The 16548-nt window shown below is 40.0% G+C and overlaps 1 protein-coding gene across 1 annotated transcript in view; it reads right to left on the reverse strand.

Moving 5' to 3' along the window:
- Positions 1-13556, reverse strand: part of pkd1l2a (polycystic kidney disease 1 like 2a) — a gene marked incomplete at its 5' end in the record, with an annotated part of 44717 nt that extends 31161 nt beyond the window's left edge. The window contains 6 exons of the mRNA XM_079838669.1: positions 1612-1838; positions 2039-2186; positions 4345-4455; positions 8148-8339; positions 8612-8770; positions 13238-13556. Of these exons, the coding sequence (XP_079694795.1) occupies positions 1612-1838; positions 2039-2186; positions 4345-4455; positions 8148-8339; positions 8612-8770; positions 13238-13556 (1156 nt within the window). The remainder of the gene's footprint in view (positions 1-1611; positions 1839-2038; positions 2187-4344; positions 4456-8147; positions 8340-8611; positions 8771-13237) is intronic.
- Positions 13557-16548: the final 2992 nt, after the last annotated feature.

Raw genomic sequence — 16548 nt, forward strand, 5'->3', positions numbered from 1 at the left:
GGATAATGAAATTCCAGAGACTAAAATAAAGAGGGATCCAAGCTATATCTAGGGACAACAGGCCAGTGAGCAACCAACTATAGAAACTGCATAGCAACACCCTAAAAGCAACTTTGGCAACCTAGTTTTTTTGTAGTTAAGTTTTGCATGGACATGAACCTTATTTTTTAAAATATAAAAATGCTAATGAGTGAGTTTACATCTCACAATCTTAAGAAAAAAGTTATAAACCCACAAAAATGAAGACAGAATTGATAGATAAATTAATTTAAAGTTATAAGATGAGATTTACGAGATATAAACATACAAAAATAAAGTCTGATTTTCGAGGTGTAAACTTACAATCATAAAGTCAGAATTGTGAAATATAAACTTGTGATTGTCCGAATTGTGAGATATTAGATTAGATTAGATTTAAGTTTATTGTCATTACACTTGTACAATGCAACGAAATGAGTTTGGATCAAGCCTCCGAGCCACAGCTATTTAAAGCACCGCCAAATGTACAAAAATAAATTGAGACATAAACTTAAAAAAAAAGTCAGAATTGCGAGATGTAAACTTGTAATTGTGAGTCATAAAGTCAGAATTGTGAGATATTAAAAATGTACAAAAATAAAGTCAGAATTGTGAGATTAAACTCGTAATTGCAAGTCATAACGTTAGAATTGCGAGATATTAAAAACTTACAAAAATAAAGTAATAATTGCGAGATATAAACTTGTAATTGTGAGTCATAGCATCAGAATTGCGAGATATTAAAACTACAAAAAGAAAGTCACAATTGCTAGATATAAACTCGTAATTGTGAGTCATAAAGTCAGAATTGCAAAATATTAAAAACGTACAAAAATAAAATTAGAATTGCGAGGTATAAACTCGTAATTGCGAGTCATAACGTTAGAATTGCGAGATATTAAAAACGTACAAAAATAAAGTAATAATTGCGAAATATAAACTTTTGATTGCGAGTAATAGTCAAAATTGCACAATATAAACTTTAAAAAAATTAAGTCAGAATTGCAAGATATAAACTTGTAATTGTGAGTCATAGCATCAGAATTGCGAGATATTAAAACTACAAAAATAAAGTCACAATTGCGAGATATAAACTCGTAATTGTGAGTCATAAAGTCAGAATTGCGAAATATTAAAAACGTACAAAATAAAGACAGAATTGCGAGATATAAACTCGTAATTGCAAGTCATAACGTTAGAATTGCGAGATATTAAAAACGTACAAAAATAAAGTAATATTTGTGAGATGTAAACTCGTAATTGTGAGTCATAGCGTCAGAATTGCGAGATATTAAAACTGTACAAAAATAAAGTCAGAATTGCGAGATATTAAAAACATACAAAAATAAAGTCAGAATTGTGAGATATAAACTCGTAATTGTGAGTCATAATGTTAGAATTGCAAGATATTAAAAACGTACAAAAATAAAGTAATAATTGCGAGATATAAACTCGTGATTGTGAGTCATAGCGTCAGAATCGCGAGATATTAAAACATACAAAAATAAAGTCAGAATTGCGAGATATAAACTCATGTATAAATGACAGAAATAAATAAAAAAATACTAATAACAGTAAAACATTTATTTTTACCTGCGTCTAGCTCCACTTGTATTTTCAGAGGGTTATTATAAAGTGCTTTGCAGTTGGTATAGTCTGTGGATTGATTCATGCTGTGGCATTTTATAGTCCCAAACTCTCCCAGTGGTTCCTGGATAGTGATGAACTTGTGGGCTGTCACATGCCATTCACTAGTGCTGCACTCTACTGTGACAGTGTAAACTCCAGCATGGCTGAACTTATGGACCACATTCTCCATCCTGAAAACAGTTTCCACAGTCAAGAGTTAGTCAAGTTCCCTTGTGAAAAAGAAGTGTGCTTAATTATAATCAAGAAACACCCTGTACTTGTAGTGTCCTTCAGATCTTGAAAGTACATTTTATACTTGAAAGCATAAAAAATCAATTAATCAATTAGCGCTATTATGTTGCATCATGACATGTGAAAGGGCAGCACTCACTCCTCAGGTCTGTAATTATCAATGATGTGTCCATCCCCAGCATTCAAAGTGCACGTGAGGTTGCCTTGAAACGGATGCAGCAACCACTTCACTGTGATGGTAATGTTGTCAAAGACAGCCGCCAGTTTTCTCATCAGCAGATGAAGAGCTGATAACAAGAAGTGCAATGTCTTAATATTATCCGAGATGTCAAGATGTCAATATTTTTCACATTTTGGGGTAAAAAATCATACAAAGTTTAAGATTAGAGTAGATATTAAGAGATTTTTCAATGGGGAATCATTCAAACATGGTCAACTTTTCGTTCATAAAAGTCTTAGGACTGCATGCATTTTACAGAAGAACATTGTTTTGGTTGCGCTTTAGCTCTGCGTGACTGCGGATAAATATGACCCTTCATAATAGATAATGATATATGATGAACTCTGTCTGAGAGCTACATATGGCAATTCATCTGTTCAATAAAATACTTTACTCACCTGTCGAGTAATAAAAACACCATTTCACGTCGCTTTTACAAAAAAAAAACTATCAGAAAAGCCAAGCTAATGTTTATTCATGTTTTATTACGAGCTCTATGGCATTCTCTTTTTGTCAGCAGACTCTCCTCTGTTCGGCGTTTGTTTAAAATGGGTGATTCCCCGAGGTCTGAGATTTGGTGTGCTGGTAACACTTTATTTCAGGGTTCAATTCTAACTATTAAATAGTTGCTTATTAACATGCATATTACTAGGATATTATGTGTTCCCCATACTAAAGTATTACCAGTGTGTTCTATCAACCTTTCTCGCTCGTTGAGACAACTAACCTATGCCACTCCCACACCAGACACGCTTCAAAGTTGCAACTTTTCTCTATTTATGGATATGACAACACGTGATATATGTAGCTATGCAATGTCCCGCGAAAATCCTCCTGACAGGTCTAAAATATAAACACTTATAATCAGTGTCGGGGAAAGTTACTTTTAAAAGTAATGCATTACAATATTGCGTTACTCCCTAAAAAAAAGTAACTGATTGCGTTACTAGTTACTTGGAAAGTAATGTGTTACATTACTTTTATGCTTTTCTCACCTGGGCTGGGCTTGCTTATTTGCTTTTTAATAACAAAAGTTATATTTTTAGCAAATGTAAAGGCCCTTTCACACCAAAAGTGAAAAGAATAAGGCTGGAGGAAATGCAAATTCACACCTGTAGAGGGCGCAGCTCAAACAAACCTTTCAGCTGTGCTGCCATTCTAGATTGAATAGGAGGCAGGAGAAGAAAGTTCAAAAATACATAAAGTATATTTGTGCAGTTTAATATATTTAATTATTGCATGTTTGCGTAATTGTTACATGTCTGTCTGGCTTCAGTTGTGTTTTTGATTCTGTCACATGTTCCATTAGTTCATTTGTTACACGACACCGTTTTCATCTGAAAACGGTTTATGCGTTTTGGCCATTCATTTACACGACAACGGCGTTTTGGGGGCCTGAAAACACAAGCTTTTGAAAACGATGCTTTTACCGTCTCCATGTAAACAAAAGCTTGATCCTGTGAAAACGGCAACGTCATGTGCATGCGTATTATTTGTTCGCAGGGTGTTTCTTAACAAAGTGACATCGCCAACTATAAAACTGCCTTTTTAGTCATTTTTGCAGACCTGTGTGAACGGGGAACGTTTTGACAACGTTGTCGTCTGTTTTCAGTTCATCGTTGTCGTGTAAACATACCATTTTTACATACGCCCCTGAACCTTACTCATGATTTCACTCAACACAGGGACAGGAGAGCTGTCAGTCAATAAATGGAAAACAAAGTAACTTGCATTACTTATTTGAAAAAGTACCTCAGATATTTTGTTGTAAATTTAAAAGTAATCCATTACTTAAGTTACATGAAAAAGTAATCTGATTACTTAACTCATGTTGCTTGTAATGCATTACCCCCGACACTGCTTTTAATAGGCTTAACATAGTGAATCCGGGTTTGACAAAAACACATTTTGGAAGAAGGATTGATGATGCATTGACTACAATAAATGTAGTTAATTTCAACTTGAGTTAACTTGTGCAACTTGAGTGTTCTTTCGACCAACGTGTCTAAATAAATGAAGGATTGTGCAACAGATAAGATGACAAAACCCATGCAATCAGTCACGTATTGGGGTCATAAAAAAGTGTCTAAAGGCCACAGTGTGTAACACGTAATAATGCACCATATTATCAACATCAGATATGTTGCTTTTTATGTACTGTAATAGTTTAATTTAATGTTGCACAATGTGTCATTCTGGGTGGGGATGGACAAAAGAGGTCTGACCATCTTTGCAATGATATTCCACTGACAAGTAGCTTCCCAGTGTAGGGCACGGCTCTTCAAAAGATGATATATCGGCAGCAGCCTGGCACACCTGCAGCCCGTGGCAGTGCTCTTGACAGAAGACAAGAAACAGAACAGTTTACATTCAGTGTGCAAATAATCTCCAACATTAATCACTATATGCTGCTGAATACACAATTGTACATGCTCAAATAAACCATTGTGTGAATACCTCTGTAAATATTGAATCTGTGCATGCAGTTGGGCATAATTTCCTTTTTATGGCTAAGATGCATGCAATCTGATAGTTGTCAAGTGCTTTTATAAATGATGAAGATGCTTTTTGCACTTTATTGCCCTTCATATAGTTTCTGCGTCACAAAAAAATAATGGTTATGACAAAGGTTAATGTATTTGGTTTTGGCGGAGTCGATCTGACACACTGCTGCTGCTGTTGTTGATTATGTTGGCTTTACAAAATGGCGGATAGCAAGCTATCATTGTTCTCAGCTTGACCCAAGGAATCTATCAAGACAATCAGTTTCATTAAAATAGTGAAAATTAATCAAACGTTATTAGCTTTTATGGAAATTTTATAGAACTTTTGACCACAAAGTGGCGCTGTCTCAAAACTTTTTTTAGGACCTTCAAGGCATGATCCCGATAACACATATCAAGTTTAGTAATGATACGCTGATGCATTCTCAAAATACAGCATTTAAGGACAAAATTCAAAATGGCCGATGCCCACAATAGCCAATATGGAATCTTATCTTATTGGGTATCATGGACTTGGCAGGATGCACTGAATCAGAAGAGACCAGTTTTATCATTTTTGAGAAAACCAATCAGAAGTTATAAGCAAAAAAAGTTTAGCTTTTTTAATATATCTTCTGACCAGTAGGTGGCTCTGTGCCGAAACACTGCATGTTGCCTCAGGTCATGCTTGTGATGACATGTACCAAGTTTGGTCTGAATACGCTAAAGCATTGCGGAGATATAGCCTTGCATCCATCTTGGCGTGCTCTTTGTCAAATTCTTTGCGCGTTATTTGAGAATGGTTGGGTTTATCAAAAGCTTTTGATATTTTTGCCAGCATGGTCTGAAGATGATCTGGTTCGATTTTCATGAAAACCAGACAAACTGTCTAGGAGGAGATTGAAAAAGTTGGGAAAATTTTCAATACGGAAAATTTTGTTTCTAGCACTTATGGTTCAAAAGTTATTAGCATAAATGTAAGTGAAATTTTGGACAGTTGGTGGCGTTAGAGGGATTGAGTTAGGGACTGGGCTGCCCATAGACTCCCATGGCGGAAGAAAAAAAAGAAGAAAACTATTGGATACAATAGGTGCCATCGCACCGTTTGGTGCTTGGCCCCTAATTCATTAAGATCAATGAATATGTGTGTGGCGAGCAGCGAGGCCGAGGGACCGTGAGGGCGGGACGAGGCGGCGCTCATCAGAGAGGATGAGCGCCAGCTGCGAGCCGCAGCGATCTCGGCCCTTGCGGAGGAGTGAGGGAGTATAAAGGAGGAGTGACGACAGTGAGGGACGAGAGAGGACCAGGCCTGGACGTTTTGTGTTATGTTTTATTTTGTGTTCGCTGCAGTCGTCCGTGAGGGGCTGCAGCTTTTTATTTTCATTTTGTGTTTATTTGTTTGTAGGCGACAGTCGTCCGCGAGGGGCTGTCGCCGCCATTTTAGTTTGTGTTTGTTTAATTAAAAGTTTGTTTATTGTTCGCCGGTTCCCGCCTCCTTCTTCCCGTACAAACAACGTTTTACTACAGTGGTGCCGAAACCCGGGAGGAAGGAGGGACACGCTGTCGAAGAGCCCTCGCAGCTGAGGGGGATCGTGGTGCCGCGGAGTTCGGGCAGCGCGGAGGAGAGAAGTCCGCGAGCGGCTGCCCGAAGCGGTGGTGCTGGAGCGGATGAAGATCGGTGGGACGGAGAGCTCGCTGCCGCGCCCCTGGGTCGAGGTGGGGTGGCTGCCGTCCGCGAGGGGGCGAAGGAGTCCCCAGCGCTTGCCTGGAGCCGGAGCCTGCTGTCATCCGCCGCATAGGGGAGGAGCAGGGAGCGCGGGATGGGGACTCGCTTCCGGCCGCCCTCAGAAGGAGGAGCCACCGCCGGCCGCCAGGGGGCGGAGGAGTCTCGGGCCGTCCACCGAGCGTCCAGTGCCACCGCATGGCACCGCGAAGAAGAGCCTCTCGGCTGGCTGAGGACCGAGCGGCAGTGTGTCTGGGAACCGGACCAGAATTTTTTTTCTTTTTTTTTCTTTTCTCCTCTCTCCACTCTCTCGTCTCTGTCGCTCCTCATGCTCCCCGCTCCGTTCTCTCACCTCGCTGTTCTTACCCCCAGGTCCCGCGGCCGCCGTGATCGGCCCCCCCCGGGGAGGGGGGGGGGGGGGGGAGTAGAGCGCAGACTCGGGAGTGCCCCCCGGCCTGCGAAGGGCGTTGGGGGTATGTGGCGAGCAGCGAGGCCGAGGGACCGTGAGGGCGGGACGAGGCGGCGCTCATCAGAGAGGATGAGCGCCAGCTGCGAGCCGCAGCGATCTCGGCCCTTGCGGAGGAGTGAGGGAGTATAAAGGAGGAGTGACGACAGTGAGGGACGAGAGAGGACCAGGCCTGGACGTTTTGTGTTATGTTTTATTTTGTGTTCGCTGCAGTCGTCCGTGAGGGGCTGCAGCTTTTTATTTTCATTTTGTGTTTATTTGTTTGTAGGCGACAGTCGTCCGCGAGGGGCTGTCGCCGCCATTTTAGATTGTGTTTGTTTAATTAAAAGTTTGTTTATTGTTCGCCGGTTCCCGCCTCCTTCTTCCCGTACAAACAACGTTTTACTACAATGTGAATAGATATGTAAACAGTTAAAGGAACACGCCGACTTTTTGGGACTTATTCACCATATCCCCCAGAGTTAGATAAGTCCATGCATACCATTCTCATCTCCGTGCGTGACAGAATCAGAATCAGAAAGAGATTTATTGCCAAGTGTGTTTGCACACACAATTAATTTTTCTTGGTGCTCAAGCTTCCAGTGCACATATACAATACAAATACAACAATAACATAGAAATACAAATTATAAGAAAAAAAATATGAAAAACAGTATAAAAAATATAAGGTCACAGTTATGTTTAGTCAGAATAACCATTTACAGATTATGAACATATTTACAGTATTTGAGTAGTATGAATAAATATGAATATAAATAAACTCCTGAGTTAAGATGATATTTCACTAAACAGTGGGAGTATTGCACTTACAGGCATATGCTTTGGGGGGTATTTCACTGTTCAAGAGGGAAATGGCCTCTGGGAAGAAACTGTTCCTATGCCTAGATGTTCTAGTGGCCAGTGATCGGAGTCGAATAGTTCCTAGCCATATTTGCCTAGAAAATCACAACTTTTCATTTTCCATCGGTCTTAGTACACGATGTAACTAAACACATCACAACATGTAAATAGGAAAATCTTATTTGATCACTTATCGAGCAGTAGGCTAGCTGGAGCCATTTACCTCTAGTCTTTGTGCTAAGCTAGGCTAGCGGTGGGTGCGTCAGACAGAGTTATGGCACACATGGAGATGAGAATGGTATGTATGGACTTATCTAACTCTGGGGGATACGGTCAATAAGCTAAAGTCCCAAAAAGTTGGCGTGTTCCTTTAACAGATAACACATGTAAGTGTGTAGTTATTGGTTTATTTAGCCTTAAAATAACTTGGGTAACAGAGTTAATGGTTGAACTTAATGAATGCAGTCAGAAACTATTTGAAGTCATATAACAGTGGGAAAGTTGCATTGGATGTACCTGACACAGTATCTACTATATCGACCCAGCTGCACTCGCCCTGCTGTGGAGATGCATGTGAGGGAGCGTGGCTGGGCCTGCAGTAATGCACCGCCTTCCTGCCGTAGAAGCTGTCATCAATCTCTATCACTTGACCGGAGCCACACTGAAGCGTAGCGTTGTGGTCAGCGCAGGCTAAAGAGCGCCCAGACTCTAAAAAACAGTGACCGATAACCAACTCAGGTTCAATCCCAATTAAAAAAGGAAAGTTAGGGAGGAAAATATTTGGTTACACTTTATTTCGACTGTCCACGTTAGACATTTTACTAACTGTAGGTAACTTTGCAACTACATGTCAACTAGTATTAGTAGACTGTAGTAGCCTGTTAGATTAGGGTTAGGTGTTAGGGTTAGTAGAATATGTCTAAAGTGGACCACCGAAATAAAGTGTAACCAAATATTTTCATATAAAGAAAGAGACCGACCAAACTCGCAGATGAAGAAGAGCTCCCAGCTACAGTTACTGGTCGTCTCCCACTGAAATCCAGATTTTCTTCTGATGTAGCCACAGGATACGTTCAGCGAGGGTTCCTGGAGCCAGTTGGAGTAACTAACATCCGAGCCATCCAACCAGGACAAGGGACCTGAGAACAAAAATAAACAGGGACCCACTTTATATTAGGTGGCCTTAACTACTATGTACTAACATTTTACTTAATCATTTGATACAATGCACTTATTGAATACATACATGTTTTTACATTGTACTTACATTTTAAAAAATACCTGCATGTAATTTCATCTGTAATTAATTTCTGTAGTTACATTTGTAATTACACAGTTGACACTTCCCTTACACCTAACCCTACCCTTAAACTCACCCTTACCACCACACCTGTCCCTAACCTTACCCGTATTCCACCTCAATATCAGCAAAGGTGTTTTGCAATACAATTTGAACACAGTAAGTACATTGTACTTATTTTTTTATGTAAGTACATAGTACTTAAGGCCACCTAATATAAAGTGGGTCCATAAACAGTAACACTTTAGTTTAGGGTCACTATTAACTAGTTGCTTATCATCATGCATATTACTAGGAGATTGACTTTTTTATTAGTACATAATGTTATAAATCACGTATTAATGCCTTATTCTGCATGATCATATTCTACATCCCTTAATCATATCCAATACCTAAACTTAACCACTACCTTACTGACTATTAATATACAGTAATTAGGAGATTGTTGAGGCAAAAGTTGTAGTTAATAATGAGAAGTGTGATGAAAGTAACAAAATGAAACAATAACAATGAGTTATGTTTTTATTCTTGTTTAGATCATAATGGGGGAAAATCAGGCTGCTAATTTGAGTAAACATGTTGTTTTAATAATTCAATATCAAAAAAAGTGTGATTAATTAATAGAACTCATCCAGGGTAGTGGCATATTGAAGTTTTGACAGGAATGAAAATGAGGCTATGAGGCATAGAAGTACAGTGCGTTTGTAGCTACTGTTGTACAATACATTGAACAACATACCGATTGTTCAACTGATGAAACATCTTTCAGAGGAAAACAACTTTAAGTAGATAAAAAAGTTGTAAGTTGTGAAAATGACATGATAGGTCCTTTTTACAGTGTGTGCCATTGTAGAGACTGTACGTCTATCTGGGCTGCATGATTAACCAAAAAAACTAAATGAAATTGTGAAGTCTGCAATTTTTAATTAATAAGGGCCCTTTCACAGCTGCCTTGTTTGGTCCGGATTTTCAGACTTTTCAGTTTGATCTGAGTCAAAATTGCAGGTGTGAAACCTCCCCCGGACCATGGTTCAGACGAAATTTGGTCAGATGAAAAGAGGTAGTCTCGGTCCGGATCAAACTGAACAAAGGTTTGGTTAGTTTCTAGTGTGAAAGCATTTTCTGTATGGTTCAGACTTCAGACCATTACAGGAAGTTCCTGGTTATTTTTAAATTTCATCTCGGCTATATTGATTATGAAAAGTGCAAAGATGCGCAATATGTCAGAAGACAGAAGGTCAGGAATGATTTTGACCACTTCATTAAGTTTTGTTTTGTAGAAAACCTTTTTTTAGAGTGAATTGCGTTTTGTATAAATTGTATCATTTTAATCAATGTTTCATCAGCCAATTGGATTTAATAAAGAAGCAAATAGGCAATAGCAGACAACAATCGTGACATGGAGGCGCGGGAGCGATCACTTGCATTGCTCTTGAACATGTCTCATAAATAAACTCAGCAGCTACTGCCTCACAGACATGAGAAATATGTGTACAGAAAGCTTGAAATGTCCACTTTTAAACTAAACAATTCAAAACGAAAATAAATAGTCAAACAATGTGCACTGTTCACTAGTGGCAACGATATGTGTCTGTTCATTAATTCTTGTCAAAGTTACCTGCCGAATTGACAACACGCTGACATCAGACGCACGTCCGTTTACAAACCAATCAATGTCAAGATGCAGCCCACATAGATGATGACGACAGGACGCAAGTGTGTCATGTAAAGTTCTTTAGTGCGCTCGCATAATTGCAATGTGGAATCAAACCAAAAATAACCGAATGTATAAAATGTATCAAAACATGAACTTCGGTTGGGACCTTGGTGCGGATTTTCAGGTGTGAAAACGCCCTAAATAAGTAGCCTATAGTGCTAAGTTTGAGTCATGCTAATACAATGCTGTATCACATACACTATATTGCCAAAAGTATTGGGACGACTTTCCAAATCATTGAACTCAGTGGTTCCAATCACTTCCTGGCCACAGGTGTATAAAATCAAGCACTAGGCATGCAGACGCTTCTACAAACATTTGTGAAAGAATGGGTCTCTCTCAGGAGCTCAGTGAACTCAAGAGTGGTACTGTGATCAGTTGCCACCTGTGCAATAAGTCATTTTGTGAAATTTCCTCACAACTAAATATTCCACGGTCAACTGTTAGTGGTGTTATAACAAAGTGGAAGCAATTGGGAACAACTCAGCCACAAATGGGTAGGACACGTAAAATCACAGAGCGGGGTCAGCGCATGCTGAGGGTCACAGAAGTCGCCAACTTTCTGCAGAGTCAACAGCTACAGACCTCCAAACTTCATGTGGCCTTCAGATTAGCTCAAGAACAGTGTGTAGAGCTTCATGGAATGGGTTACCATGTCCGAGCAGCTCATCCAAGCCTTACATCACCAAGTGCAATGCAAAGCGTGGGATGCAGTGGGGTAAAGCGTGCCGCCACTGGACTCTAGAGCAGTGGAGACGTGTTCTCTGGAGTGACCAATCACGCTTCTCTGTCTGGCAATCCGATGACGAGTCTGGGTTTGGCGGTTGCCAGGAGAACGGGACTTGCCTGACTGCATTGTGCCAAGTGTAAAGTTTGGTGTGGGGTTGTTTTTCTGGGTTTGGGCTTGGCCCCTTAGTTCCAGTGAAAGGAACTCTTAATGCTTCAGCATACCAAGACATTTTGGACAATTTCATGCCCCCCAACTTTGTGGGAACAGTTTGGGGACGGCCCCTTCCTGTCCCAACATGACTGAGCACCAGTGCTCAAAGCGTCGCTCCATAAAGACATGGAGGAGCGAGTTTTGTGTTGAGGAACTTGACTGGCCTGCACAGAGTCCTGACCTCAACCCGATTGAACACCTTTGGGATGAATTAGAGCAGAGACTGAGAGCCAGGCCTTCTCGTCCAACATCAGTGCCTGACCTCACAAATGCGCTTCTAGAAGAATGGTCAAAAATTCCCATAAACACACTCCTAAACCTTGCGGAAAGCCTTCCCAGAAGAGTTGAAGCTGTTATAGCTGTAAAGAGTGGGTCAACTCCATATTAAACCCTACGGATTAAGAATGGGATGCTATTAAAGTTCATGTGCATGTAAAGTCAGGCGTCCCAAAACTTTTGGCAATATAGTGTATGTACAATACCAATTATAGAAAAAAATAACATTACGATGTCCAGAAATAAATTTCAATAGTACATTGACTTTAATGTATTGACATAGAACTCATGTTTATTGTGATCTCACATTAGTGAATGAATACATAGAGCCGCAATCAGCACACACCTATACCCTGTTGTGATATATCATCTGAAAATTTTTTTTTCCAGTACACCATGATGATAACTGAGCATTCTTCTCTTCTAACTAACTAGGTGCTGGATACAAACAGAGCAACAAAAGACTGTACTCCCTTTTCCTTGATGCCTACAATAGTCATCCATAGAAACGGAGACAAATCTAGCACAAAAGGAGACATGGCCATAAAGAATGTGTCTTTGTAGAGCCACAGACCCATTAACAACCTGCTGCTCTGTCGAGATAACACGAGTTAACTGGTGCTAATGTGACAGTGTAGTGCATGATTGAATAATAGCTTATCTGTACATGAAACACAGCTGACAAGAGAGATAAGACACTTTAACAGTTTCTGAGTTTATGCTTATTCTGATAAAGCATCACTGACAAGCAGGGATCAAATATATATGCCTTTTTTCCTATCAAATATTTTAGTAATCATCATCTAGGTATCAAAACGAATAAATTAAGTATCATTCAAAAGCTTAAATACTCAAAATTCATTCTGTGAAAAACTTTAAAATCTTTTTTTTATGACTGTGTTACCATAGAATGGTGCTTCAAAGTGGGCTGACTTTGGGTGATATTAACTTCAAATTTGGAACACAATTTGGTTAGACATTTAGATTTGATTTTCTGGCAATGTTAGAGTCCAACATTTTTCGTAAAATATATATTTTCTATAACATTTAAAATGTTTAGTTGCTTTACAATAACATACATTTCTATAACTTTCATACGCATTAATTTTATGAAGCTGCTTTCACTTATGCAATAATCTAGTTTCATCTTTTTAAAGAGACCAACCTTAGGTCTGTATTGGAAAGCATTCAGTTCCAACCATTTAAATTCACAAATATGTTTAAAAGGGGGGTGACAGTTAACAGGTTAAGGTGCAGCTTAATTTATTTATATTTATAATATTTATATTTTATTTATTTAGTCACCAGAGCCTAGATATATTTTCAAAGCTGTTTCCCTCAACAACATATGCAAGGAAACTTTATAAATATACCTTCAGTGGCAGCAGAGTCCAGAGTGAGGTTGGTGGAAGCAGGCGCGAGTCCTACCCACCAGTCCTGCTCCGCCTGCAGGTGCTTTTGGAGAAACTGTTGGGTTTCATCATTCTGGATGAAGGCCAGGTGCCCACCGCCCCGCTCACACCAAGCCTGAGCGCTGAGGAAACTGTGCTGCAGAGCCACAAACTCATAGCAGGAGCTCTCAAAGGCCTGCTGGTGCTCTGGACAGGAAAGAACCTCCTCATCGTCACTCCAGATCGAGATGACATGAAAACTCACTATTAGAAACAGAGTGTAGAGAGTGTGATTGTCCATCTTCATCCTTCACCCTGTACATGAACAGAAGCAGCCTGATCCCTGTGTATTTAAAGGCCACTGACGTCCGCCCCCAAAATGAGAGTCTGATGCCATCACTCACCAACAATGGTTTGACTGCTTGACGGCTGGCCTTTGTGACGTGCTCTTAGATGCATTTACACAAAGCATCTCGTTGCATTGTGCCCCTTATGCCCCTGTGTAAATAACACTGCAGAGAAACACTGATGTCCTCATACACAGCCTGGGCAGAGGGAGATAAGACAACTTGAATCCAAAAACATAGCTGGCATCTGATCATCAATGACAAAGATCTTTATTACAGTTTAAATCTAAATAGCCTTGTGGTTTCCACTGTCTGTTCAATACAAATCAGACAGTAAATACAATTAAATACATTTTCTGAGGAAAATGTGAGAACATTTCTATGCAGTTGCATACTGTCAAAAGGGCCCATCCCCAAGTTTCTGTGATACTCTGGTTGCTATAGATCAGTGGTTCTCAAACTTTTTATACCAAGTACCACCTCTGAAAATATTTGTCTCTCCAAGTACCACCATAATGACCAACATTAAAATACAGTAGCGTAGTAGGCCTAACTATTCAGCTACAGCTCAGCACAGTTAAAAAACGAGGCAGTTTATTCCTAATAATGATATTTATTGTTGTCAGCCACTTTAACATTGTAAATACACAGTTTGTACTAGATTATAATGATGTATAACACTTGCCTGAATGATAAAAAACGACAGAGTTATCTGAGTCTCTTTGGCACGGGTAAGAAAAAAAGCAAGCCAATCATGCCGGCGCGATGGCCGACTACAGAGGGTTAACACTGCATTGTGCTTATATACAGGTAAATAAAATAATTAAATAATGATTAAAATGTGTTGTAAAGTTAAATTAAAACTGTACTGTACTTAAATGTGAAACAAAAACTTTACTCAAATAAAGATTAAATTAAAATGAATGTGTTTTAACATTAATTTATTTAGTGATTCCTCTGTGTCCCACTAGAGGCATCCTCGTACCACACTTTGAGTACCACTGCTATAGATGGTTCAGGTCCATCCTTCAGTGTATTCGATATTTTCAGCTGTTTTATTGTCCGCAGGCAAAAACAATTAAAAGTCTGATCACTTAGAAAAGCAACAGAATGTTCAGTAAGCTCCTGATGTTCAGTAAGCTCCTGATGTTCAGTAAGCTCCTGATGTTCAGTAAACTCCTGATGTTCAGTAAGCTCCTGATGTTCAGTAAGCTCCTGATGTTCAGTATGCTCCTGATGTTCAGTAAGCTCCTGATGTTCAGTGAGCTCCTGATGTTCAGTATGCTCCTGATGTTCAGTAAGCTCCTGATGTTCAGTAAGCTCCTGATGTTCAGTATGCTCCTGATGTTCAGTATGCTCTGTTCAGTATGCTCCTGATGTTCAGTAAGCTCCTGACGTTCAGTAAGCTCCTGATGTTCAGTATGCTCTGTTCAGTATGCTCCTGATGTTCAGTAAGCTCCTGATGTTCAGTAAGCTCCTGATGTTCAGTATGCTCCTGATGTTCAGTAAGCTCCTGACGTTCAGTAAGCTCCTGATGTTCAGTAAGCTCCTGATGTTCAGTATGCTCTGTTCAGTATGCTCCTGATGTTCAGTATGCTCTGTTCAGTATGCTCCTGATGTTCAGTAAGCTCCTGATGTTCAGTAAGCTCCTGATGTTCAGTATGCTCCTGATGTTCAGTAAGCTCCTGATGTTCAGTAAGCTCCTGATGTTCAGTAAGCTCCTGATGTTCAGTAAGCTCCTGATGTTCAGTATGCTCCTGATGTTCAGTAAGCTCCTGATGTTCAGTAAACTCCTGATGTTCAGTAAGCTCCTGATGTTCAGTAAACTCCTGATGTTCAGTAAGCTCCTGATGTTCAGTTTGCTCCTGATGTTTAGTATGCTCCTGATGTTCAGTTTGCTCTTGATGTTCAGCATGCTCCTGATGTTCAGTACGCTCCTGATGTTCAGTTTGCTCCTGATGTTCAGTATGCTCCTGATGTTCAGTTTGCTCCTGATGTTCAGTAAGCTCCTGATGTTCAGTTTGCTCCTGATGTTCAGTAAGCTCCTGATGTTCAGTATGCTCCTGATGTTCAGTAAGCTCCTGATGTTCAGTAAGCTCCTGATGTTCAGTATGCTCCTGATGTTCAGTAAGCTCCTGATGTTCAGTAAGCTCCTGATGTTCAGTTTGCTCCTGATGTTTAGTATGCTCCTGATGTTCAGTTTGCTCCTGATGTTCAGTATGCTCCTGATGTTCAGTAAGCTCCTGATGTTCAGTAAGCTCCTGATGTTCAGTAAGCTCCTGATGTTCAGTAAGCTCCTGATGTTCAGTAAGCTCCTGATGTTCAGTAAACTCCTGATATTCAGTAAACTCCTGATGTTCAGTAAGCTCCTGATGTTCAGTAAGCTCCTGATGTTCAGTAAGCTCCTGATGTTCAGTAAACTCCTGATGTTCAGTAAACTCCTGATGTTCAGTAAGCTCCTGATGTTCAGTAAACTCCTGATGTTCAGTAAGCTCCTGATGTTCAGTTTGCTCCTGATGTTCAGTAAGCTCCTGATGTTCAGTAAGCTCCTGACGTTCAGTAAGCTCCTGATGTTCAGTAAGCTCTTGATGTTCAGTAAGCTCCTGATGTTCAGTATGCTCCTGATGTTCAGTAAACTCCTGATGTTCAGTAAACTCCTGATATTCAGTATGCTCCTGATGTTCAGTAAGCTCCTGATGTTCAGCATGCTCCTGATGTTCAGTAAGCTCCTGATGTTCAGTAAGCTCCTGATGTTCAGTATGCTCCTGATGTTCAGTAAGCTCCTGATGTTCAGTATGCTCCTGATGTTCAGTAAGCTACTGATGTTCAGTAAGCTCCTGATGTTCAGTATGCTCCTGATGTTCAGTAAGCTCCTGATGTTCAGTAAGCTCCTGATGTTCAGTAAGCTCCTGATGTTCAGTAAACTCCTGATATTCAGTATGCTCC

Source organism: Gobio gobio (genome assembly GCF_949357685.1).
Source record: "Gobio gobio genome assembly, chromosome: 2".
NCBI lineage: Eukaryota > Metazoa > Chordata > Actinopteri > Cypriniformes > Gobionidae > Gobio > Gobio gobio.